This window comes from Lolium perenne, chromosome 2, assembly GCF_019359855.2.
Source record: "Lolium perenne isolate Kyuss_39 chromosome 2, Kyuss_2.0, whole genome shotgun sequence".
NCBI classification, from domain to species: Eukaryota; Viridiplantae; Streptophyta; class Magnoliopsida; order Poales; family Poaceae; genus Lolium; species Lolium perenne.
Genome location: NC_067245.2, coordinates 245,824,351 through 245,844,820, shown reverse-complemented (window position 1 = coordinate 245,844,820; position 20,470 = coordinate 245,824,351). Strand labels below are relative to the sequence as shown.

The window sequence follows — 20,470 nt, the reverse complement described above, 5'->3', positions numbered from 1 at the left end:
ACTGCGCAAGGGATTACTTACGCTGACTGGGCCGCATTTTGGTATGGGTAAGCTGGGCCTCCAGCAAGAGGGCCTCGTGGTCTGGGCTTTCGCATCCATCCATCCATCCGCGGACGGCGCTGTACGCAGTGCACTGCCGAGGCCTTCTCTTCTCCTCTGTGTATCGCTCTGAGGTCATGAACGATGCATCTATAAATTCTCATTAAATTATTTAAGTTCGAAGCAATTGATCTAAGAAGGATAAGCCACCTATTAATAAGTTAATAAGGTGCAGTAATCTGAACAGAAATGGACTGGAGTTTCGCCATAGTGTTTATTTCCTTAGATGGCTGTGTGCTGATGAGGTTGGACGAGGTGATGCTGCTGGGAAGAAATGTGGTACTTCAGAGAAGTATGTTGCACCTGATCCAGAATCATGAAGATGCGGTTGCAATTTGTCTCGCTGATGGTATGCTCTAAAGGATGTTGCTTAACATTACTACTCTACCCGGTCCATATTTTTAAACATAAGGTCACACGGCCCGGCTTTTATATATAAAGCCACAAGGCAACCACGAAGTACACCGGCTTCCTCAAACCCCACAACACGCACTAAGACAAAGAATACGCACATCACATCATCACATCACATAGTCCGACTCAACTAACACTGGAGATAACAATGAAGATACAACAGCGTCGGCTTCCGCTGCTCCCGGGTCTCAGGCTCCCGCACGAAGTCTCGTCTGCAGGCTCCTAACCTCTCCCATCAGCACGTCCAGCGTCCCTCGGTCCCTTGGCTTGACGAGGACCCTCCACCTCTGCATATAAGTGATCATGTGGAAGAAAGTATTAGCGGGGTTGTTGATAATTTTTCCTTCTATAGCTAGTTTGTTCCTAATGTTCCAAAGCGCCCAACACTGAGCCGCAAAGGTAAACCAAGCTAGCCTACGTAAGGACCCCGATAGATTCCGGACGAGACCGATGAAGTGTCCAGCCCCCGCTGGATTCCAATCGCAGTGCAGGAGCTCCCTAGCCCCCGCCCACATCAGCTTCGCAAGGTGGCATGAGAAGAAGATGTCGTCGCAGTCCTCCTGCTCCCCGCAAAGTGCACATGCACCATTGGTAGGGCCATTTCGACCCGGTCCATATTAACTGTTGCTAATATTAATGTATCTATGGGAAAGACCAATGGCTGGTAACATCCCGATATTAAGGTGGAATAATAAGATGCGTGCTCTACGCAAAATGTTGGAGATATGCCCGAGAGGCAATAATAAAATAATTATTGTTATATCTTAGTGTTGATGATAAATGTTTACACTCCATGCTATAATTGTATTAACCGGAAACATTGATACATGTGTGAGCCTCTCATTTAACTAGTTTGTTGATTAATAGATGATCATGGTTTCCTGATCATGAACATAAGATGTTACTAATAACAAGATCATATCATTAGGTGAATGATGTGATGGACACACCCATAGTAAGCATAGCATGAGATCAAGTCATTAAGTTCAACTTGCTGTAAGCTTTCGATACATAGTTACCTAGTCCTTCGACCATGAGATCATGTAAATCACTTACACCGAAAGGATGCTTTAATTATATCAAACGCCATTGCGTAAATGGTGGTTATAAAGATGGGATTAAGTATTCGGAAAGAGTGAGTTGACGCATATGGATCAAGAGTGGGATTTGTCCATCCCGATGACAGATAGATATACTCTGGGCCCTCTCGGTGGAATGTCGTCTGATTAGCTTGCAAGCATGTGACTAGGTCACAAGAGATGACATACCGCGGTACGAGTAAAGAGTACTTGTCGGTAACGAGGTTGAACTAGGTATGGAGATACCGATGATCGAACCTCGGACAAGTAAAATATCGCGTGACAAAGGAAATCAGTATTTTATGTGAATGGTTATTTCGATCACGAAGTCATCGTTGAATATGTGGGAGCTATTATGGATCTCCAGGTCCCGCTATTAGTTATTGATCGGAGAGGAGTCTCGATCATGTCCGCAGAGTTCTCGAACCGTAGGGTGACACACTTAAGGTTTGATGTCGTTTTAAGTAGATATGGAATATGGAATGGAGTTCGAATGTTGTTCGGAGTCTCGGATGGGATCCAGGACATCACGAGGAGTTCCGGAATGGTCCGGAGAATAAGATTCATATATAGGAAGTCACTTTCCAAGTTTGGAAACCATCCGGTGCATTTATGGAAGGCGCTAGAATGTTCTAGAACCTTCCGGAAGAAATCACCATGGAAGGTGGAGTCCCGGATGGACTCCACCAACCCTAGCCGGACAGCCAAAGGGGAAGGTGGAGTCCATGGTGGACTCCACCTCCATGGCCGGCCATAGGGGAAGGAAAGGGAGCAATCCCACTTCCCCTAGGTTTCACCTATATGGAAGTTTTTGAGTTGGACTCTTATTCGGATTTTGGGCAAACCCTTGGGGGTTCCACCTATATAAAAAGAGGGAGAGGGAGAGAGCTGGACACCACTTGGCCGCACCACCAAGGGGCTCCCTGGCCGGCGCCTTAAGCCCCCTCTCTCCCAAACCCTAGCTACTCCCTCCTCCTTCTCCTGCGGTGCTTACGGCGAAGCGCTGCCGGAGATATCCACCACCACCGACACCACGCCGTCGTGCTGGCGGGATTCCGAGGAGGATCTACTACATCCGCTGCCCGCTGGAACGGGGAGAAGGATGTCGTCATCAACACCGAACGTGTGACCGAGTGCGGAGGTGCTGCCCGACTGTGGCACCTTCAAGATCTTCTACGCGCTTTTGAAAGCGGCAAGTGATCGACTACATCAACCACGAGATCTAATCTCGTAGACTTTGGAATCTTCGAGGGTTAGTCTCACATACATCTCGTTGCTACCATCTACTAGATTAGATCTTGGCTTGTTATTCGTCCTTGCCGTAGGAATTTTTTGTTTTCTTTGCTACGAATCTCTACACAAACACCTGTTTTTAGAACACAGTACAACGCAGACGCTCACAAACATGCACGTACAAACACTCCTATGAACGCACGCACACCCTACCCCTATGAGCACCTCCGAGGGACTGAGCCGGCATATCTTGAGGTTGACGAAGTCACCACTGGCGCCTCGCTGTTGACGGGCACGTCACCTATCACTGAAATCATAGCGCCGATTAAAACCTGGAATAAAACCAGGTAAATGCAAACACCCATGCCAAGTCTAGGACTTGAATCTGGGTGGGCTGGTTCCACCACAAGGGACCTAACCACCAGAGCCAAGCTCTATTTGCTACGCAAACACCTTTCTGGATGGGCCAGTGATGCGTGTGGTTGGCACGTCCGTTGGGAACCCCAAGAGGAAGGTGTGATGCGCACAGCGGCAAGTTTCCCTCAGTAAGAAACCAAGGTTTAATCGGACCAGTAGGAGTCAAGAAGCACGTTGAAGGTTGATGGCGGCGAGATGTAGTGCGGCGCAACACCAGTGATTCCGGTGCCAACGTGGAACCTGCACAACACAACCAAAATACTTTGCCCCAACGAAACAGTGAGGTTGTCAATCTCACCGGCTTGCTGTAACAAAGAGTTAACCGTATTGTGTGGAAGATGATTGTTTGCAGAAAACAGTAGAACAAGATTGCAAGAGATTGTATTTCAGTAAAGAGAATTGGACCGGGGTCCACAGTTCACTAGAGGTGTCTCTCCCATAAGACGAACAGCATGTTGGGTGAACAAATTACAGTTGGGCAATTGACAAATAAAGAGAGCATGACCATGCACATACATATCATGATGAGTATAGTGAGATTTAATTGGGCATTACGACAAAGTACATAGACCGCCATCCAACTGCATCTATGCCTAAAAAGTCCACCTTCAGGTTATCATCCGAACCCCCTCCAGTATTAAGTTGCAAAGCAACAGACATTTGCATTAAGTATGGTGCGTAATGTAATCAACAACTACATCCTTAGACATAGCATCAATGTTTTATCCCTAGTGGCAACAGCACAACACAACCTTAGAACTTTCATCACGTCCCTGTGTTAATGCAGGCATGAACCCACTATCGAGCATAAGTACTCCCTCTTGGAGTTACAAGCATCTACTTGGCCAGAGCATCTACTAGTAACGGAAAGCATGCAAGATCATAAACAACACATAGATATAACTTTGATAATCAACATAACAAGTATTCTCTATTCATCGGATCCCAACAAACGCAACATATAGAATTACAGATAGATGATCTTGATCATGTTAGGCAGCTCACAAGATCCGACAATGATAGCACAATGGGGAGAAGACAACCATCTAGCTACTGCTATGGACCCATAGTCCAGGGGTAGACTACTCACACATCACCCCGGAGGCGACCATGGCGGCGTAGAGTCCTCCGGAGATGATTCCCCTCTCCGGCAGTGGTGCCGGAGGCGATCTCTGGATCCCCGAGATGGGATCGGCGGCGGCGGCGTCTCCGGGAAGGTTTTCCGTATCGTGGTTCTCGGTACTGGGGTTTTCGTCACGGAGACTTTTTATAGGCGGAAGGGCAGGTCAAGAGGCGGCACGGGGGCCCCACACTACAGGCCGGCGCGGCCAAGGGGGGGGCCGCGCCGCCCTATAGTGTGGCCCCTCCGTGGCCCCTCTTCGTCTCTCCTTCGGACTTCGGGAAGCTTCGTGAGAAAATAGGCCCCGGGGCTTTGATTTCGTCCAATTCCGAGAATATTTCCTTACTAGGATTTCTGAAACCAAAAACAGAAAACAAAGAATCGGCACTTCGGCCTCTTGTTAATAGGTTAGTTCCAGAAAATGCACGAATATGACATAAAGTGTGCATAAAAAATGTAGATAACATCAATAATGTGGCATGGAACATAAGAAATTATCGATACGTCGGAGACGTATCAGCATCCCCAAGCTTAGTTCTGCTCGTCCCGAGCAGGTAAAACGATAACACGTATAATTTCGGAGTGACATGCCATCATAATCTTGATCATACTATTTGTAAAGCATATGTAGTGAATGCAGCGATCAAAACAATGTATATGATATGAGTAAACAAGTGAATCATATAGCAAAGACTTTTCATGAATAGCACTTCAAGACAAGCATCAATAAGTCTTGCATAAGAGTTAACTCATAAAGCAATAATTCAAAGTAAAGGTATTGAAGCAACACAAAAGAAGATTAAGTTTCAGCGGTTGCTTTCAACTTGTAACATGTATATCTCATGGATATTGTCAACATAGAGTAATATAATAAGTGCAATAAGCAAGTATGTAGGAATCAATGCATAGTTCACACAAGTGTTTGCTTCTTGAGGTGGAGAGAAATAGGTGAACTGACTCAACATTGAAAGTAAAAGAATGGTCCTCATAGAGGAAAAGCATCGATTGCTATATTTGTGCTAGAGCTTTGATTTTGAAAACATGAAACAATTTTGTCAACGGTAGTAATAAAGCATATGCATCATGTAAATTATATCTTATAAGTTGCAAGCCTCATGCATAGTGTACCAATAGTGCCCGCACCTTGTCCTAATTAGCTTGGACTACCGGATCATCACAATGCATTGTTTTTACCAAGTGTCACAAAGGGGTACCTCTATGCCGCCTGTACAAAGGTCTAAGGAGAAAGCTCGCATTGGATTTCTCGCTATTGATTATTCTTCAACTTAGACATCCATACCGGGACAACATAGACAACAGATAATGGACTCCTCTTTTATGCATAAGCATATAACAACAATTAATAATTTTCTCATTTGAGATTTGAGGATTGTTGTCCAAAACTGAAACTTCCACCATGGATCATGGCTTTAGTTAGCGGCCCAATGTTCTTCTCTAACATATGCATGCTTAACCATAAGGTGGTAGATCTCTCTTACTTCAGACAAGACGGACATGCATAGCAACTCACATGAAATTCAACAATGAATAATTGATGGCGTCCCCAGTGAACATGGTTATCGCGCAACAAGCAACTTAATAAGAGATAAAGTGCATAATTACATATTCAATACCACAATAGTTTTTAAGCTATTTGTCCCATGAGCTATATATTGCAAAGGTGAATGATGGAATTTTAAAGGTAGCACTCAAGCAATTTACTTTGGAATGGCGGGAAAATACCATGTAGTAAGTAGGTATGGTGGACACAAATGGCATAGTGGTTGGCTCAAGTATTTTGGATGCATGAGAAGTATTCCCTCTCGATACAAGGTTTAGGCTAGCAAGGCTTATTTGAAACAAACACAAGGATGAACCGGTGCAGCAAAACTCACATAAAAGACATATTGAAAACATTATAAGACTCTACACCGTCTTCCTTGTTGTTCAAACTCAATACTAGAAATTATCTAGACCTTAGAGAAACCAAATATGCAAACCAAATTTTAGCATGCTCTATGTATTTCTTCATTAATGGGTGCAAAGCATATGATGCAAGAGCTTAAACATGAGCACAACAATTGCCAAGTATCACATTACCCAAGACATTTATAGCAATTACTACATGTATCATTTTCCAATTCCAACCATATAACAATTTAACGAAGGAGAAACTTCGCCATGAATACTATGAGTAGAAACCAAGGACATACTTGTCCATATGCTACAGCGGAGCGTGTCTCTCTCCCATAAAGTGAATGCTAGGATCCATTTTATTCAAACAAAACAAAAAACAAAAACAAACCGACGCTCCAAGAAAAAGCACATAAGATGTGATGGAATAAAAATATAGTTTCAGGGGAGGAACCTGATAATGTTGTCGATGAAGAAGGGGATGCCTTGGGCATCCCCAAGCTTAGACGCTTGAGTCTTCTTGATATATGCAGGGGTGAACCACCGGGTGCATCCCCAAGCTTAGAGCTTTCACTCTCCTTGATCATGTTGCATCATACTCCTCTCTTGATCCTTGAAAACTTCCTCCACACCAAACTCGAAACAACTCATTAGAGGGTTAGTGCACATTATAAATTGACATATTCAGAGGTGACACAATCATTCTTAACACTTCTGGACATTGCATAATGCTACTGGACATTAGTGGATCGAAGAAATTCATCCAACATAGCGAAAGAGGCAATGCGAAATAAAAGGCAGAATCTGTCAAAACAGAACAGTTCGTATTGACGAATTTTAAAATGGCACCAGACTTGCTCAAATGAAAATGCTCAAATTTAATGAAAGTTGCGTACATATCTGAGGATCATGCACGTAAATTGGCTTAATTTTCTGAGTTACCTACAGGGAGGTGGACCCAGATTCGTGACAGCAAAGAAATCTGGAACTGTGCAGTAATCCAAATCTAGTACTTACTTTTCTATCAACGGCTTAACTTGGCACAACAAAACACAAAACTAAGATAAGGAGAGGTTGCTACAGTAGTAAACAACTTCCAAGACACAAAATAAAAAATAAAGTACTGTAGGTAAAAACATGGGTTGTCTCCCATAAGCGCTTTTCTTTAACGCCTTTCAGCTAGGCGCAGAAAGTGTGTATCAAGTATTATCGAAAGGTGATGCATTCTCAGTGGGGTGTGGAGTTTTCTCAACTAGGCATAGTATATTGGATACATAAGTTTCAGCATCTCCCTTTTCATTAGTCTTAGGCGTGCTACTCTCATCAAACAAATTTTCAGGAACTAGCCAAGCATAGTTATTTTCTAGTGCATCATTCATAGCCAGGAGCTTACATGGTATTGGTGCTTTGATCTCCCCTCTATCATCAATATTATTAGTGAATCTTATTCTATCCATATCCATCTTTTCAAGGAGACTAACAAAATTAGTAGGAGAACCAAGCATATTGAATTTAGCAAACACCTTTCTAGCTTCTCTTGCTAGACCACCAAATTCTCTAAGAAGGGTTTCTAATACAAAATCTTTCTTTTCCCCTTCTTCCATATCGCCAAGTGTGAAGAACATGTGTTGGATTATAGGATTAAGATTAACAAATTTAGTTTCCAACAAGCGAATTAAATGTGCAGCAGCAATTTCATAGGTAGGCGCAAGGTCTATCAAGTGTCTATCTTCAAAATTTTCAATAGTACTAACATGATTGAAAAATTCTTCTATATTATTTCTCCCAACTATAGACCCACGTCCTACCGGTATGTTTTTTGTGGTAAAATTAAAAGGAAACATGATGAGTAAAGTAAATGCAAGTAAACTAATTTTTTTGTGTTTTTGATATAGTAAACAAGATAACAAGTAAAGTAAAACTAGCAACTAATTTTTTTGTATTTTGATTTAGTGCAGCAAACAAAGTAGTAAATAAAACTAAGCAAGACAAAAACAAAGTAAAGAGATTGAGAAGTGGAGACTCCCCTTGCAGCGTGTCTTGATCTCCCCGGCAACGGCGCCAGAAATTTGCTTGATGCGTGTGGTTGGCACGTCCGTTGGGAACCCCAAGAGGAAGGTGTGATGCGCACAGCGGCAAGTTTCCCTCAGTAAGAAACCAAGGTTTAATCGGACCAGTAGGAGTCAAGAAGCACGTTGAAGGTTGATGGCGGCGAGATGTAGTGCGGCGCAACACCAGTGATTCCGGCGCCAACGTGGAACCTGCACAACACAACCAAAATACTTTGCCCCAACGAAACAGTGAGGTTGTCAATCTCACCGGCTTGCTGTAACAAAGAGTTAACCGTATTGTGTGGAAGATGATTGTTTGCGTAAAACAAGAGAACAAGATTGCAAGAGATTGTATTTCAAGAAAGAGAATTGGACCGGGGTCCACAGTTCACTAGAGGTGTCTCTCCCATAAGACGAACAAGCATGTTGGGTGAACAAATTACGCTTGGGCAATTGACAAATAAAGAGAGCATGACCATGCACATACATATCATGATGAGTATAGTGAGATTTAATTGGGCATTACGACAAAGTACATAGACCGCCATCCAACCGCATCTATGCCTAAAAAGTCCACCTTCAAAGTTATCATCCGAACCCCTCCAGTATTAAGTTGCAAAGCAACAGACAATTGCATTAAGTATGGTGCGTAATGTAATCAACAACTACATCCTTAGACATAGCATCAATGTTTTATCCCTAGTGGCAACAAGCACAACACAACCTTAGAACTTTCATCCTTTGTCCCGGTGTTAATGCGAGCATGAACCCACTATCGAGCATAAGTACTCCCTCTTGGAGTTACAAGCATCTACTTGGCCAGAGCATCTACTAGTAACGGAAAGCATGCAAGATCATAAACAACACATAGATATAACTTTGATAATCAACATAACAAGTATTCTCTATTCATCGGATCCCAACAAACGCAACATATAGAATTACAGATAGATGATCTTGATCATGATAGGCAGCTCACAAGATCCGACAATGATAGCACAATGGGGAGAAGACAACCATCTAGCTACTGCTATGGACCCATAGTCCAGGGGTAGACTACTCACACATCACACCGGAGGCGACCATGGCGGCGTAGAGTCCTCCGGGAGATGATTCCCCTCTCCGGCAGGGTGCCGGAGGCGATCTCCTGGATCCCCCGAGATGGGATCGGCGGCGGCGGCGTCTCTGGAAGGTTTTCCGTATCGTGGTTCTCGGTACTGGGGTTTTCGTCACGGAGACTTTTTATAGGCGGAAGGGCAGGTCAAGAGGCGGCACGGGGGCCCCACACTACAGGCCGGCGCGGCCAAGGGGGGGGGCCGCGCCGCCCTATAGTGTGGCCCCTCCGTGGCCCCTCTTCGTCTCTCCTTCGGACTTCTGGAAGCTTCGTGAGAAAATAGGCCCCTGGGCTTTGATTTCGTCCAATTCCGAGAATATTTCCTTACTAGGATTTCTGAAACCAAAAACAATGAAAACAAAGAATCGGCACTTCGGCATCTTGTTAATAGGTTAGTTCCAGAAAATGCACGAATATGACATAAAGTGTGCATAAAACATGTAGATAACATCAATAATGTGGCATGGAACATAAGAAATTATCGATACGTCGGAGACGTATCAGCCAGTCATATTATTGGTATCCTCAAAAGAGAGAAGCTTCGCTAAACAAACATAATAGATGAGTTGGAGGCGTATGCGAAAGTTCGCCCGCTAACGAGCTTAGAGATTGAGTTGAAAAGCCCTAATGCTCATTTGGTGGGTCTCCTCAGAGAAGAGGAATTGAAATGGTACCAGCGTTCAAAGGCTCAATTCATTCTAGAACGAGATTCGAATACTAGATATTTTCATGGGATTGCCAATGGCCATCACATGAAAAAAACGTATTCAATCTTTAGTACATGATGAGGGGTTTATTGAAGGCCATGATCAACTCAAATTCTACATTACGAATTACTATAAAGGGTTATTTGGTCCACCGGCGGAGAGTTCTTTCTCTCTGGATAAATCTCAAGTAGCCGATATATCCCAAGTATCTCCGGAGGAGAATGCTATATTAACGGCTCCTTATTCTGAGGAAGAAGTTAATAAAGCTATTTTCCAGATGGAACAAAATAAAACCCCAGGTCCGAATGGTTTCCCAGCTGAATTTTATCAGACTTTTTGGGATACCATTAAGACGAATCTGTTGCAAATGTTTAGTGTTTTACACGCTAGACAGTTGGAGCTATTTCGTCTAAATTTTGGTGAGGTTATCTTGTTACCTAAGGTTAAGGAGGCAGAACGGATTCAGCACTACATACTGATTTGTTTTCTCAACGTGAGTTTCAAGATTTTCACGAAAGTTGCCATCATTAGACTAAATAGAGTGGCTGATCATGTGGTGAGGCTGTCGCAGACTACATTCATGCAAGGGCGTAACATCCTAGATGGAGTAGTAGTCCTACATGAAGCGGTGCATGAGCTTCACACTAAAAAGATGAATGAGGTTATTTTAAAATTGGATTTCGAGAAGGCCTATGATAAAGTTAAGTGGTCTTTTCTTCACCAGACACTCAGGATGAAAGGTTTTTCATCAGAGTGGCGTTCTTTGATCAATGATTTCGTGTCTGGAGGAAGTGTTACGATCCGTGTTAATGATGACACGAGACATTTCTTTCAGACTAGAAAAGGTTTACCCCAAGGGGATTCTCTATCACCACTTTTGTTTAACATTGTGGCTGATATCCTCGCCATCCTGATCGAACGTGCCAAGTCTGATAGTCTTATTGAAGGCGTGATCCCTCATCTAGTTGATGGGGGTTTATCAATTCTTCAATACGCTGATGATATAATTTTATTTATGGAACATGAACTCGATAAAGCTCGGAATCTAAAGCTAATATTAGCTACTTTTGAGCAACTATCGGGTCTCAAAATTAATTTCCATAAAAGTGAATTGTTCTGCTTTGGTGAATCCCAGGACTTAGTTGTCGATTACACGGAACTGTTTGGTTGTGGGCAAGACCAGTTTCCTATCAATTATTTGGGAATCCCGATTCATTATCAGATATTAACAATAGCTGAATGGAAACAAGTGGAGGAGAGACTTCAGAAACGTTTGAGTAGTTCGAATGGTAAAGTGTTATCTCTAGGAGGAAGACTGGTAATCATTAATTCAGTACTTTCTAATATGGTGGTGTACATGATATCCTTCTTCCTCTTGCCGGAAGGTGTTTTGCACAAACTCGACTATTATAGATTGAGAGTTTTTTTGGCAAGGAGATAGCGAGAAAAAGAAATATCGATTGGTTAAGTGAAATGTTGTATGCCGTCCTAGATATGGGGGGTTGGGTATTCATGACCTTGCGGTCAAGAACTCGGCCTTACTAGGTAAATGACTTTTCAAGCTACTTACTGAAGATGGCGTATGGCAGACCCTTCTTAAGAGAAAGTACATTGGCAAGAAAGCGTTATCCCAAATCATATGGAAATCAGGGGACTCGCACTTCTGGGCCGGCCTAATGGTAACGAAGAAATTTTTCTTCAAATTTGGTACTTTTTCAATTAAGGATGGATCGCAGATACGGTTCTGGGAAGATTCTTGGTTAGGGAATAGACCTCTTGATGTCTACGGGTGCTTCTATTCTTGTAGACAGTGTTGGGCCTCCAAGAGCAGAGGTTTGTAGAACATCAGCAAGTTTCCCTTAAGTGGATCACCCAAGGTTTATCGAACTCAGGGAGGAAGAGGTCAAAGATATCCCTCTCAAGCAACCCTGCAACCACAAAGCAAGAAGTCTCTTGTGTCCCCAACACACCAAATACACTTGTCAGATGTATAGGTGCACTAGTTCGGCGAAGAGATAGTGAAATACAGGTGGTATGAATGTATATGAGCAGTAGTAACGGCACCAGAAAATAGCTTGATGCTACGACTGACGTGTGGTTGATGGTGGGAATATTGCAGGCAGTACAGATGCAGTAAAACAGTAAACAAGCAGCGATGATTGCAGTATTTAGGAACAAGGTCTAGGGATTATACTTTCACTAGTGGACACTCTCAACATTGATCACATAACAGAATAAATAGATATATGCTATACTCTACACTCTCTTGTTGGATGATGAACACCACTAATTGTGTAGGATTACACGAACCCTCAATGCCGGAGTTAACAAGCTCCACAATATTCGATATTCATGTTTAAATAACCTTAGAGTGCATGATAGATCATTGCAATTACACCAAGTACTAACATAGCATGCACACTGTCACCATCACACTATGAAGGAGGCATAGATCACATCAATACTATCATAGCAATAATTAACTTCATAACCTACAAGAGATTACAATCATAACCTACGCCAAGTACTACACGATGCACACACTGTCACCATTACACCATGCAGGAGGAATAGACTACTTTAATAACATCACTAGAGTAGCACATAGATAAATAGTGATACAAAGCACATTGCAATCATAAAGGGATATAAATAAGCACTTCACTATGCTATTCATAACAGTGAATAAGTATTCTGTGAAATATAGCCTAAGAGACCCACATGGTGCACACACTGTCACCTTTACACACGTGAGACAAGGAGTCTCCGGAGATCACATAAGTAAAATCCACTTGACTAGCATAATGACATCTAGATTACAAGCATCATCATATGAATCTCAATCATGTAAGGCAGCTCATGAGATTATTGTATTGAAGTACATAGGGAGAGAGATTAACCACATATCTACCGGTACAACCCCTTAGGCTCGATGGAGAACTACTCCCTCCTCATGGGAGACAGCAGCGGTGATGAAGATGGCGGTGGAGATGGCAGCGGTGTTGATGGAGAAGCCTTCCAGGGGCACTTCCCCGTCCCGGCGGCGTGCCGGAACAGAGACTCCTGTCCCCCAGATCTTGGCTTCGCGATGGCGGCGGCTCTAGATGGTTTCTCGTACCGTGGCTTTTCCGTCTCGATGTTTTAGGTCAGGGACCTTTAAATAGGCGAAGAGGCGGAGTCGGAAGGTCGACGAGGCGACGACACAACAGGGGGGCGCGGCCCACACCCTGGCCGCGCCGGCCTATCATCTGGGGGCCACAGGGCCCTCCTCTGGTGGCTCTTGGGTGTTCTGGAAGCTTCATGCAATTCTAAGACTCTGGGCGTTGATTTCGTCCAATTCCGAGAATATTTCCTTACTAGGATTTCTTAAACCAAAAACAGCAGAAAACAGGAACTGTCACTTCGGCATCTTGTCAATAGGTTAGTTCCGGAAAATGCATAAAATCATCATAAAGTGTGAACAAAACATGTAGGTATTGTCATAAAACAAGCATGGAACATAAGAAATTATCGATACGTCGGAGACGTATCACCTCTCTCTAAACAATATTCGGCGTTATATAGCATTGTTCGTCGTAAAAGTGATACCATTGCTCTAGTAATGACGACCTCACCACCATCTGTGACATTTAGACGAGATTTATACGGACAGAGGCTTATTGTGTGGAATTCCTTACTTCTTCGTTTGGAATCCATTCAGTTACTCCAAGGGCCGGATGAATTTCGTTGGAACTTACAATCCAATGGGAAGTTCACAGTAAGTTCGTTATACAATGCAATTATCCAACATGACATTCCAGTTGATAAGAACAAGAAGATTTGGAAGAAGAAAATACCGCTAAAAATAAAAAAAATTGGATGGTATTTACGTTGAGGGGTAATCCTAACCAAAGATAATCTTCTGAAATGAAATTGGCTTGGGAGTACTAAGTGTGTATTCTGTCATCACAATGAGACAATTAAACACTTACTCTTCAAGTGCCGCTTTGCCAGATCTATATGGTCATGCATCCAAGTAGCTTCAGACATGTATCCTTCGACCAGTGTAACCAATATCTTTGGGAATTGGCTTCATGGTATTGATCACAGGTTTAGAACGCTTATTAGGGTGGGAGCGCTTGCCGTTATATGGTCGCTATGGCTATGTAGAAATGACAAAGTTTTTAATGATAAGAATTACTCCCTTTTGCAGGTTATATACAGATGCACCGCTATTCTCCGTTCGTGGTCTGCGCTACAGAGAGTGGAGAATCGAGACCTATTTACGAAGGTTTGTACACGGTTGAAGGATACGGCGAGGGATACTTTTTCCCTACATGAATGGCAGCATAATCTACGGATTGGGTCTCCACCATCATCTTAGGCGTTCTACAATTGCTCATGAATGATATGTAGTTCGCCTACGTCTTTTTTCTTCGGAACTTTTTGTGACTCCCAAACGGCTGTGTGCATCCTTATTATGCAGAGACCGGGTGCAATTGATTGATTAAGTAATAAAGTGCCCATTTTCAAAAAAAAAATATCTAGACACATTTTACTACTCCCTCCGATTCATATTACTTGATGCTAAAATTAATAGATGTATCTATGATTAAAATATGTTTAGATATATCTTTATTAATATTAAATAATATGGATCAGAGGTATCTATATTAGTGACAACTAGTACGAACTGGAGGGAGTACTAAATTACGCATGGAATGTAATCGTATGGAGCTAGCCAAGGTGGAGGCTGACTTGACATCAGATCTAATGACTTCTTTGCAAATGTTCAATCCACCGAGTAGCGAGTATACATACGTAGCAGAAACTCAGCATGCATATGGAGAAATCATGTCTGACTGCAATGGAGCCCTCGTTTTCTTTCAGACTTGGTTTTTCCTCAGAATGCTAAGCTGCCAGTCATATAAGAATGCAACTGGACGCATACCTATATTTAAATCTTTTTTACTGGCTCCAAATTCCTGCCAACAAGAGACACATATTGATCAGGAAAAACTTCAGTGGAGTAGCTGGCATTTCCTGCATCCTGCAGGTTCCATGTGACAAGTCTTCTTCTTTTCCTTTCAAGTTTTCGCCGGAGCTCCGTACATCTGGAAACAAATAGATGACAAAAAAATCAGCACTCTAGACCGTCTTTTACCCTGCTGGAAGGATGGGACATCAGTTCTTTCAAGGACTTCCGGTTTTTATTAGGCCATCTTCAACGGCTCAACGTAAATGGACGTAAAGTGAGTTTTTGTGCCTGCGTGGATAAAAATTGGGTCTGTTCCTAGTTTAGCGGCCCCATGCTCAGGCTGTTTGCTGGGACGCAAACGTGGCCTAAATTTGAGTCGGGAATGTGTCCACGCGGACACAACACGACACGGTGTGTTCAGCTCGCATGACCTACGTGGCCCCGTCCACCAGGACAGCGAAATCCATCGGACTGAAATCGCTCCTCCCCTTCTTTGCGGCCCTAGGGCGCTCCCCCCCTCGCCGTAGTAACTATGTTCGGGACACAACTAGCCGGAGTACATGATCGGTGCCTGGGTTGGGGAGAGCCATTGCTCGCATCGCTAGCGTCGTAGTTGGCTGCCCATCTGGTCGGAACCCCCCCCCCCCCCCCCCCCCCATCGGCGGGCATGTTCGGTCAAATGCGTGGTATGATACCGACGAACTGTTCGACCATTAGCACCACCTATGTTGGCAATTTATCCATTGTTGTTGCCCCGTAGATGGACCTCAGGAAGTTGCTTGAAATTCTCCCAAGTCTCCTTCTCTTCTTCATTCAATGGTGTGATGGTGGTGTTGGTGAAGATCTATGGCGGCAGGGCACTGCCGTGCCAAGATGGAAATGAGATTGTTTATGGCGGCTAGGGTTCTGCTCTCCTTTCATAACCTCGCAGTGGTCGGTTTCGCGTTCTATGTAACCCCGCACCAGATATGGCCTATGAACTTTCACAAATGTTTTTCGGTTTGAGTTAACACTTCGGACAGAGGGTGGTACAAGCATCCGATACGCTCATTGATGACCATACCACTAGTTGTTAAAGTTTCTGGATTCTGCAGTAATTTGGGCGCCATTTCTTCACACGAACTCTGATTTAGGTTCCTTCAACTCGTTGGATTCATACGGAAGAGGGCTACAACATCATGGTCTTGGATCTATCTTGTGATGTAAAATTTGGGTTCTTTTCGCCGTTGAAATGGCGAAGTCCTGGTGCATGTAACTCCTCCATATTGGATCAATTTGGCTCATTTCCTAGTGCTTTGGCCATAAAGGTTCACAATACCTACACACACGAAAGACAAGGAAACTTGATAAAATCCTAATAAAAATATTAGTTGTGCAAATATCCCATGAAAATGAAGCAAGACTTTTAATCATGCATTTTATGACATAGTAAAAACTAGATAGAGTATGTAATAAGACAAAAGAAGTATATATTTATGTAATGAAAAGCAAGTTGCTTTTTGGACCCATCAGGCCCCAACCCTGGACTCAAGACTACCGGGAAAACCACTGACGTGCATCCCGAGTCCCGGCCTTCCTTTCCCGGGCGACATCACTGCCACCGGAAGAGGACAGTGTTGCCACCCTCCAGAGATGCTACCAAAACCACGTCGACTCGCCTTCGCACCGATTTAGTTTCCTGCCTCCATCCAGCCCAAAGCGCGCGAAGAGGAAAGACCTCGTGACCGCCGTCAACCGTGTGACCAAACCCCGATGGCTCCTACTGTCAGCGACGGGGGTGGGTGGGGGAAAAGAGGGCGCTTCCGCTAGGTTTCTTTTTAATGATTTTGTTAGTTCTCCGTCGATTACCAAACCACTCGATTACATCGTGATCTGTGCTGGACATGAGTTGCAACATGGCTTATCCCAAATTTTATACAAATGTTTGCAGTTCATTTACCGGAACCTCGGTATGTAAGACTGCCATGTTGACGAAATTATTGTTACTTTGACAAAGAAAAAATAATCACAGACAGAGTTTTATTATCATGTGAAAGCCACCAAATTCTCTCGAGGCCTCTATGCTCCTCTCGCACTCGGACGTGAGCTCAGTAGATCCTTCATTCAGATTTTTAACAAAGAACAAAGCAGGGTCTAGGAGACCTCACAGGGGCTTCATTCCAACACGTGGTGGGTACAAATTACATAGAGACCCTTTACAACACTCACACTAAAGAACCTAGTATTTGAGAGTAGGGCCTGCACTTTTACATAAAACCACCTGACAGATAAAAGAGAAAGGCAATCGAGTATAGTGGGAGCTCTGCCACCACTCGCTGACAACCTCCGGGCGTTGCCGTCGAGATCAAAGAGAAGGTTGCTCGAAATCTCCATTCTGACAAAGCAATCTAGCCGCCGGCCACTTCTAGGGTTCCGAGGATGCACCACTTGGCTCCCTAGAGGCGTCGAGCTCCAGCGAAGGATTCGAAAGAAGGCCTCCGAAGTGGAGGTTGAAGATGGGCAGCCATAGTGGCCAAGGATCATGACGACGACGGCGGTCACCATGTGTTCCGCACGAGAAAAGCCCCAAAGCCACCTGAATCCTCCTTGAGCAACATCCCTTGATTTCTTCCTTCCGCCACCACACCGACCAAGAAGAAGAGCAAGAACTCGTCTATCAGAACTAATCCGAGCAAGAACACGAACCACATGCTTATTTTGAGGGTAGGCTGCAAGATCTGCGCTACTCATCTTCGGCTCCAACCTCCAGAGCACCATGAGCAGGAAGACCACCGCCGCCAGCCGCCATAAGCCTCCCGAGAGCTTGAGCAGCTTGCTCCCCTTCGGCATATCGTCATACTCCACATGGGTAAGAACATCTACGGTTAGCCTACCTCTACTATGCACAGGGAGGGGCCGGCCTCCTCTACCCACCCTCTCCAGCAGGGCGAAGCCGCCGGAGACGAGAGGGGAGAGGATCCGGAGAGAAGAAGGCGACTCTCAAAGGGATAGAGGAGAGAAAGGGAGAAGAGAAATGAGAGTCTCTTGGATCATTCATTCAGTTGGAACCCGAATCCAGAGCAGCGGGGTAAAATTGCAGGTTTCAGAAGCATCTGGTGGTGGTTTGCGCGCACATGCCAACTGCCGCTTTGGCGAGAAATGTCATTGTTTTGGCTCCGTGCAGCCGCACAGGTGTTTATATACACGTCCCTCAGTGAGGACCAGGCCACTCAATCCTCTGGAGCCCTGCAACCTCGCCCCCAACTTGCCGGCTACCCGGGCCGGACACACCAGTGTAGCACAAAACACAAGCACTGTTCTCCACCGACACCTTGAGTAATCGGCAAAAATGGCAGGTCTGCTGAGCGGCAGCCGCCTCGCTCGCTTCTGCTTCTTGGCCTCCTGCATTGCGCTCGCGGCACACACCTCCGAAGCCAGCCGGCGGGACCTCATCGGCATCAGCATCGGCAAAGGCGGGGGGATCAGCATCGGCATCGGCGGTGGTGGAGGCAGCTCGCCCCCGAAGCAGCAGCCGCCGTCGTCCGAGCCGCAGGCATGCGACTTCGAGAACGAGCGGATATACAGGGCGTACCTCGTCATCCAGAGGTTCAAGAGGACGATTACCAGCGACCCCCAGTGCATCACCAACACCTGGACCGGCACCGACGTCTGCGGCTCCTACAAGGGCTTCTTCTGCGAGAAACCGCCCAACGTCAACGAGCGGGCCCTCGCCTCCGTCGACTTCAACGGCTACATGCTGCAGTCCGCCTCCTTGGTGAGCTTCGTGGACGCGCTCCCCGACCTCGCGCTCTTCCACGCCAACTCCAACAACTTCGGCGGCGTCGTCCCCAACCTCAGGGCGCTGCAGTACTTCTACGAGCTTGACCTGAGCAACAACAAGCTCGCGCCCTGCCCCTTCCCGACGGACGTGCTGGGGCTCACCAACTCCACCTTCATCGACATCCGGTTCAACAAATTTCTCGGCGGGCTGCCGGCGGGGCTCTTCTGCTCGTTCCCGATCGTGGAGGCCATCTTCGTCAACAACAACAAGTTCGACGGCAAGCTCCCGGACAACCTGGGCGACTCCCCCGTGAACTACCTCTCCCTCGCCAACAACCAGTTCACGGGACCGATCCCCTCCTCCATCGCCCGCGCCGCCAACACGCTCCTCGAGGTGCTCTTCCTCAACAACAAGCTCAGCGGCTGCCTCCCGTACGAGCTCGGCCTGCTCGCCAAGGCCACCGTCATCGACGCCGGCACGAACCAGCTCACGGGCACCATCCCGGCGTCCTACGCGTGCCTGCGGAAGGTGGAGCAGCTCAACCTGGCGAACAACCTCCTCTACGGCGTGGTGCCCGACGCGCTCTGCCGCCTCGCCTACGACGGCCACCTCACCAACCTCACGCTCTCCGGCAACTACTTCACGGGGCTCGGGGCGTGCTGCTGGGACCTGATCAAGCAGGGGAAGCTCAACGTCGACCGCAACTGCATCCCTTATGCGCCCAACCAGCGGTCGCACGACGAGTGCGCCGGGTTCTTCCACAGGACCAAGATGACCTGTCCCGTCAGCACCCATGTCCCGTGTTACCACAAGAGCTACGGTGTGGACGCCGCCGCGGAGGAGGCCAAGGCGGCGGCGGAGGAGGCCAAGTACCGGACCTACTCGGCGCTGAAACCGTGAGCCCAAGCTAGGCTCTCAGCTGCCGACGGCAGCCGAGGATACATGCGTTGAAACTCCAAAAACTCGAAAGTGAAGATGGAATTGCACTGTGCGCCTCGTGAACGTACGCTACGCGACGCAGCTGCTTGGCTAGTTGCGATGCATTCCCCGGTTGTTGTGTTGATATTGTTTGTCGTGTGTACGTATTTTTCTAGTTCTGCTCCCTTTTCCATACCGCCAGCACATGGCAAAGAATCTTCAGTTGCTGATGATTGGCCGTGTCCGGAAGCTCCTGCGCGACCTCTTTTCATTTCCTTTCGCTGCATCAGCTATCTTGGAACTTTCGTCTTTGGGCAATTCCTTCCTTCTTGTAATCACTGTTTATGCATGGCAACACCTCCTATAAATTTCCTTTTTCACATTCAACACTATGGTCAACTTTAAGTCAGGTACACGGATGCATATGATATACTACTCCGTATTGTCACTACGGGAAAAAGTCTCACTGCCGTGCGCGCCTCTTTGCCGTGTGCCTTTGCGACCCTTTGCCGTGAGGCAGTTCTTTGCCGTGCGCCGCGCGCACGGCAATGACAGCTTTGCCGTGCAGCAGGGGAACGACGCACGGCAAACAAAAGGCGCACGGCAAAGATACAGCTCGGCACTCGGCAAAGCATACCCGCACGGTAAAGCAGCCAGATAGCGCACGGCAAAGTAACCCCCCACGGC

The 20,470-nt window shown here is 45.8% G+C and overlaps 1 protein-coding gene across 1 annotated transcript; it reads left to right on the top strand.

Moving 5' to 3' along the window:
• Window positions 1–18,295: 18,295 nt before the first annotated feature.
• LOC127335485 (uncharacterized protein At4g06744) lies at window positions 18,296–20,170 on the top strand. The gene has a single exon (XM_051362138.2). It carries the CDS (start codon window positions 18,434–18,436, stop codon window positions 19,763–19,765), a length of 1,332 nt encoding a protein of 443 aa, XP_051218098.1. The 5' UTR covers window positions 18,296–18,433; the 3' UTR covers window positions 19,766–20,170.
• The last annotated feature ends 300 nt before the right edge of the window (window positions 20,171–20,470 follow it).

What these genes read in the sequence shown, in the direction of transcription:
- LOC127335485 (XM_051362138.2), top strand. Translation starts at nt 18,434, where the DNA reads ATGGCAGGTCTGCTGAGCGGCAGCCGCCTCGCTCGCTTCTGCTTCTTG.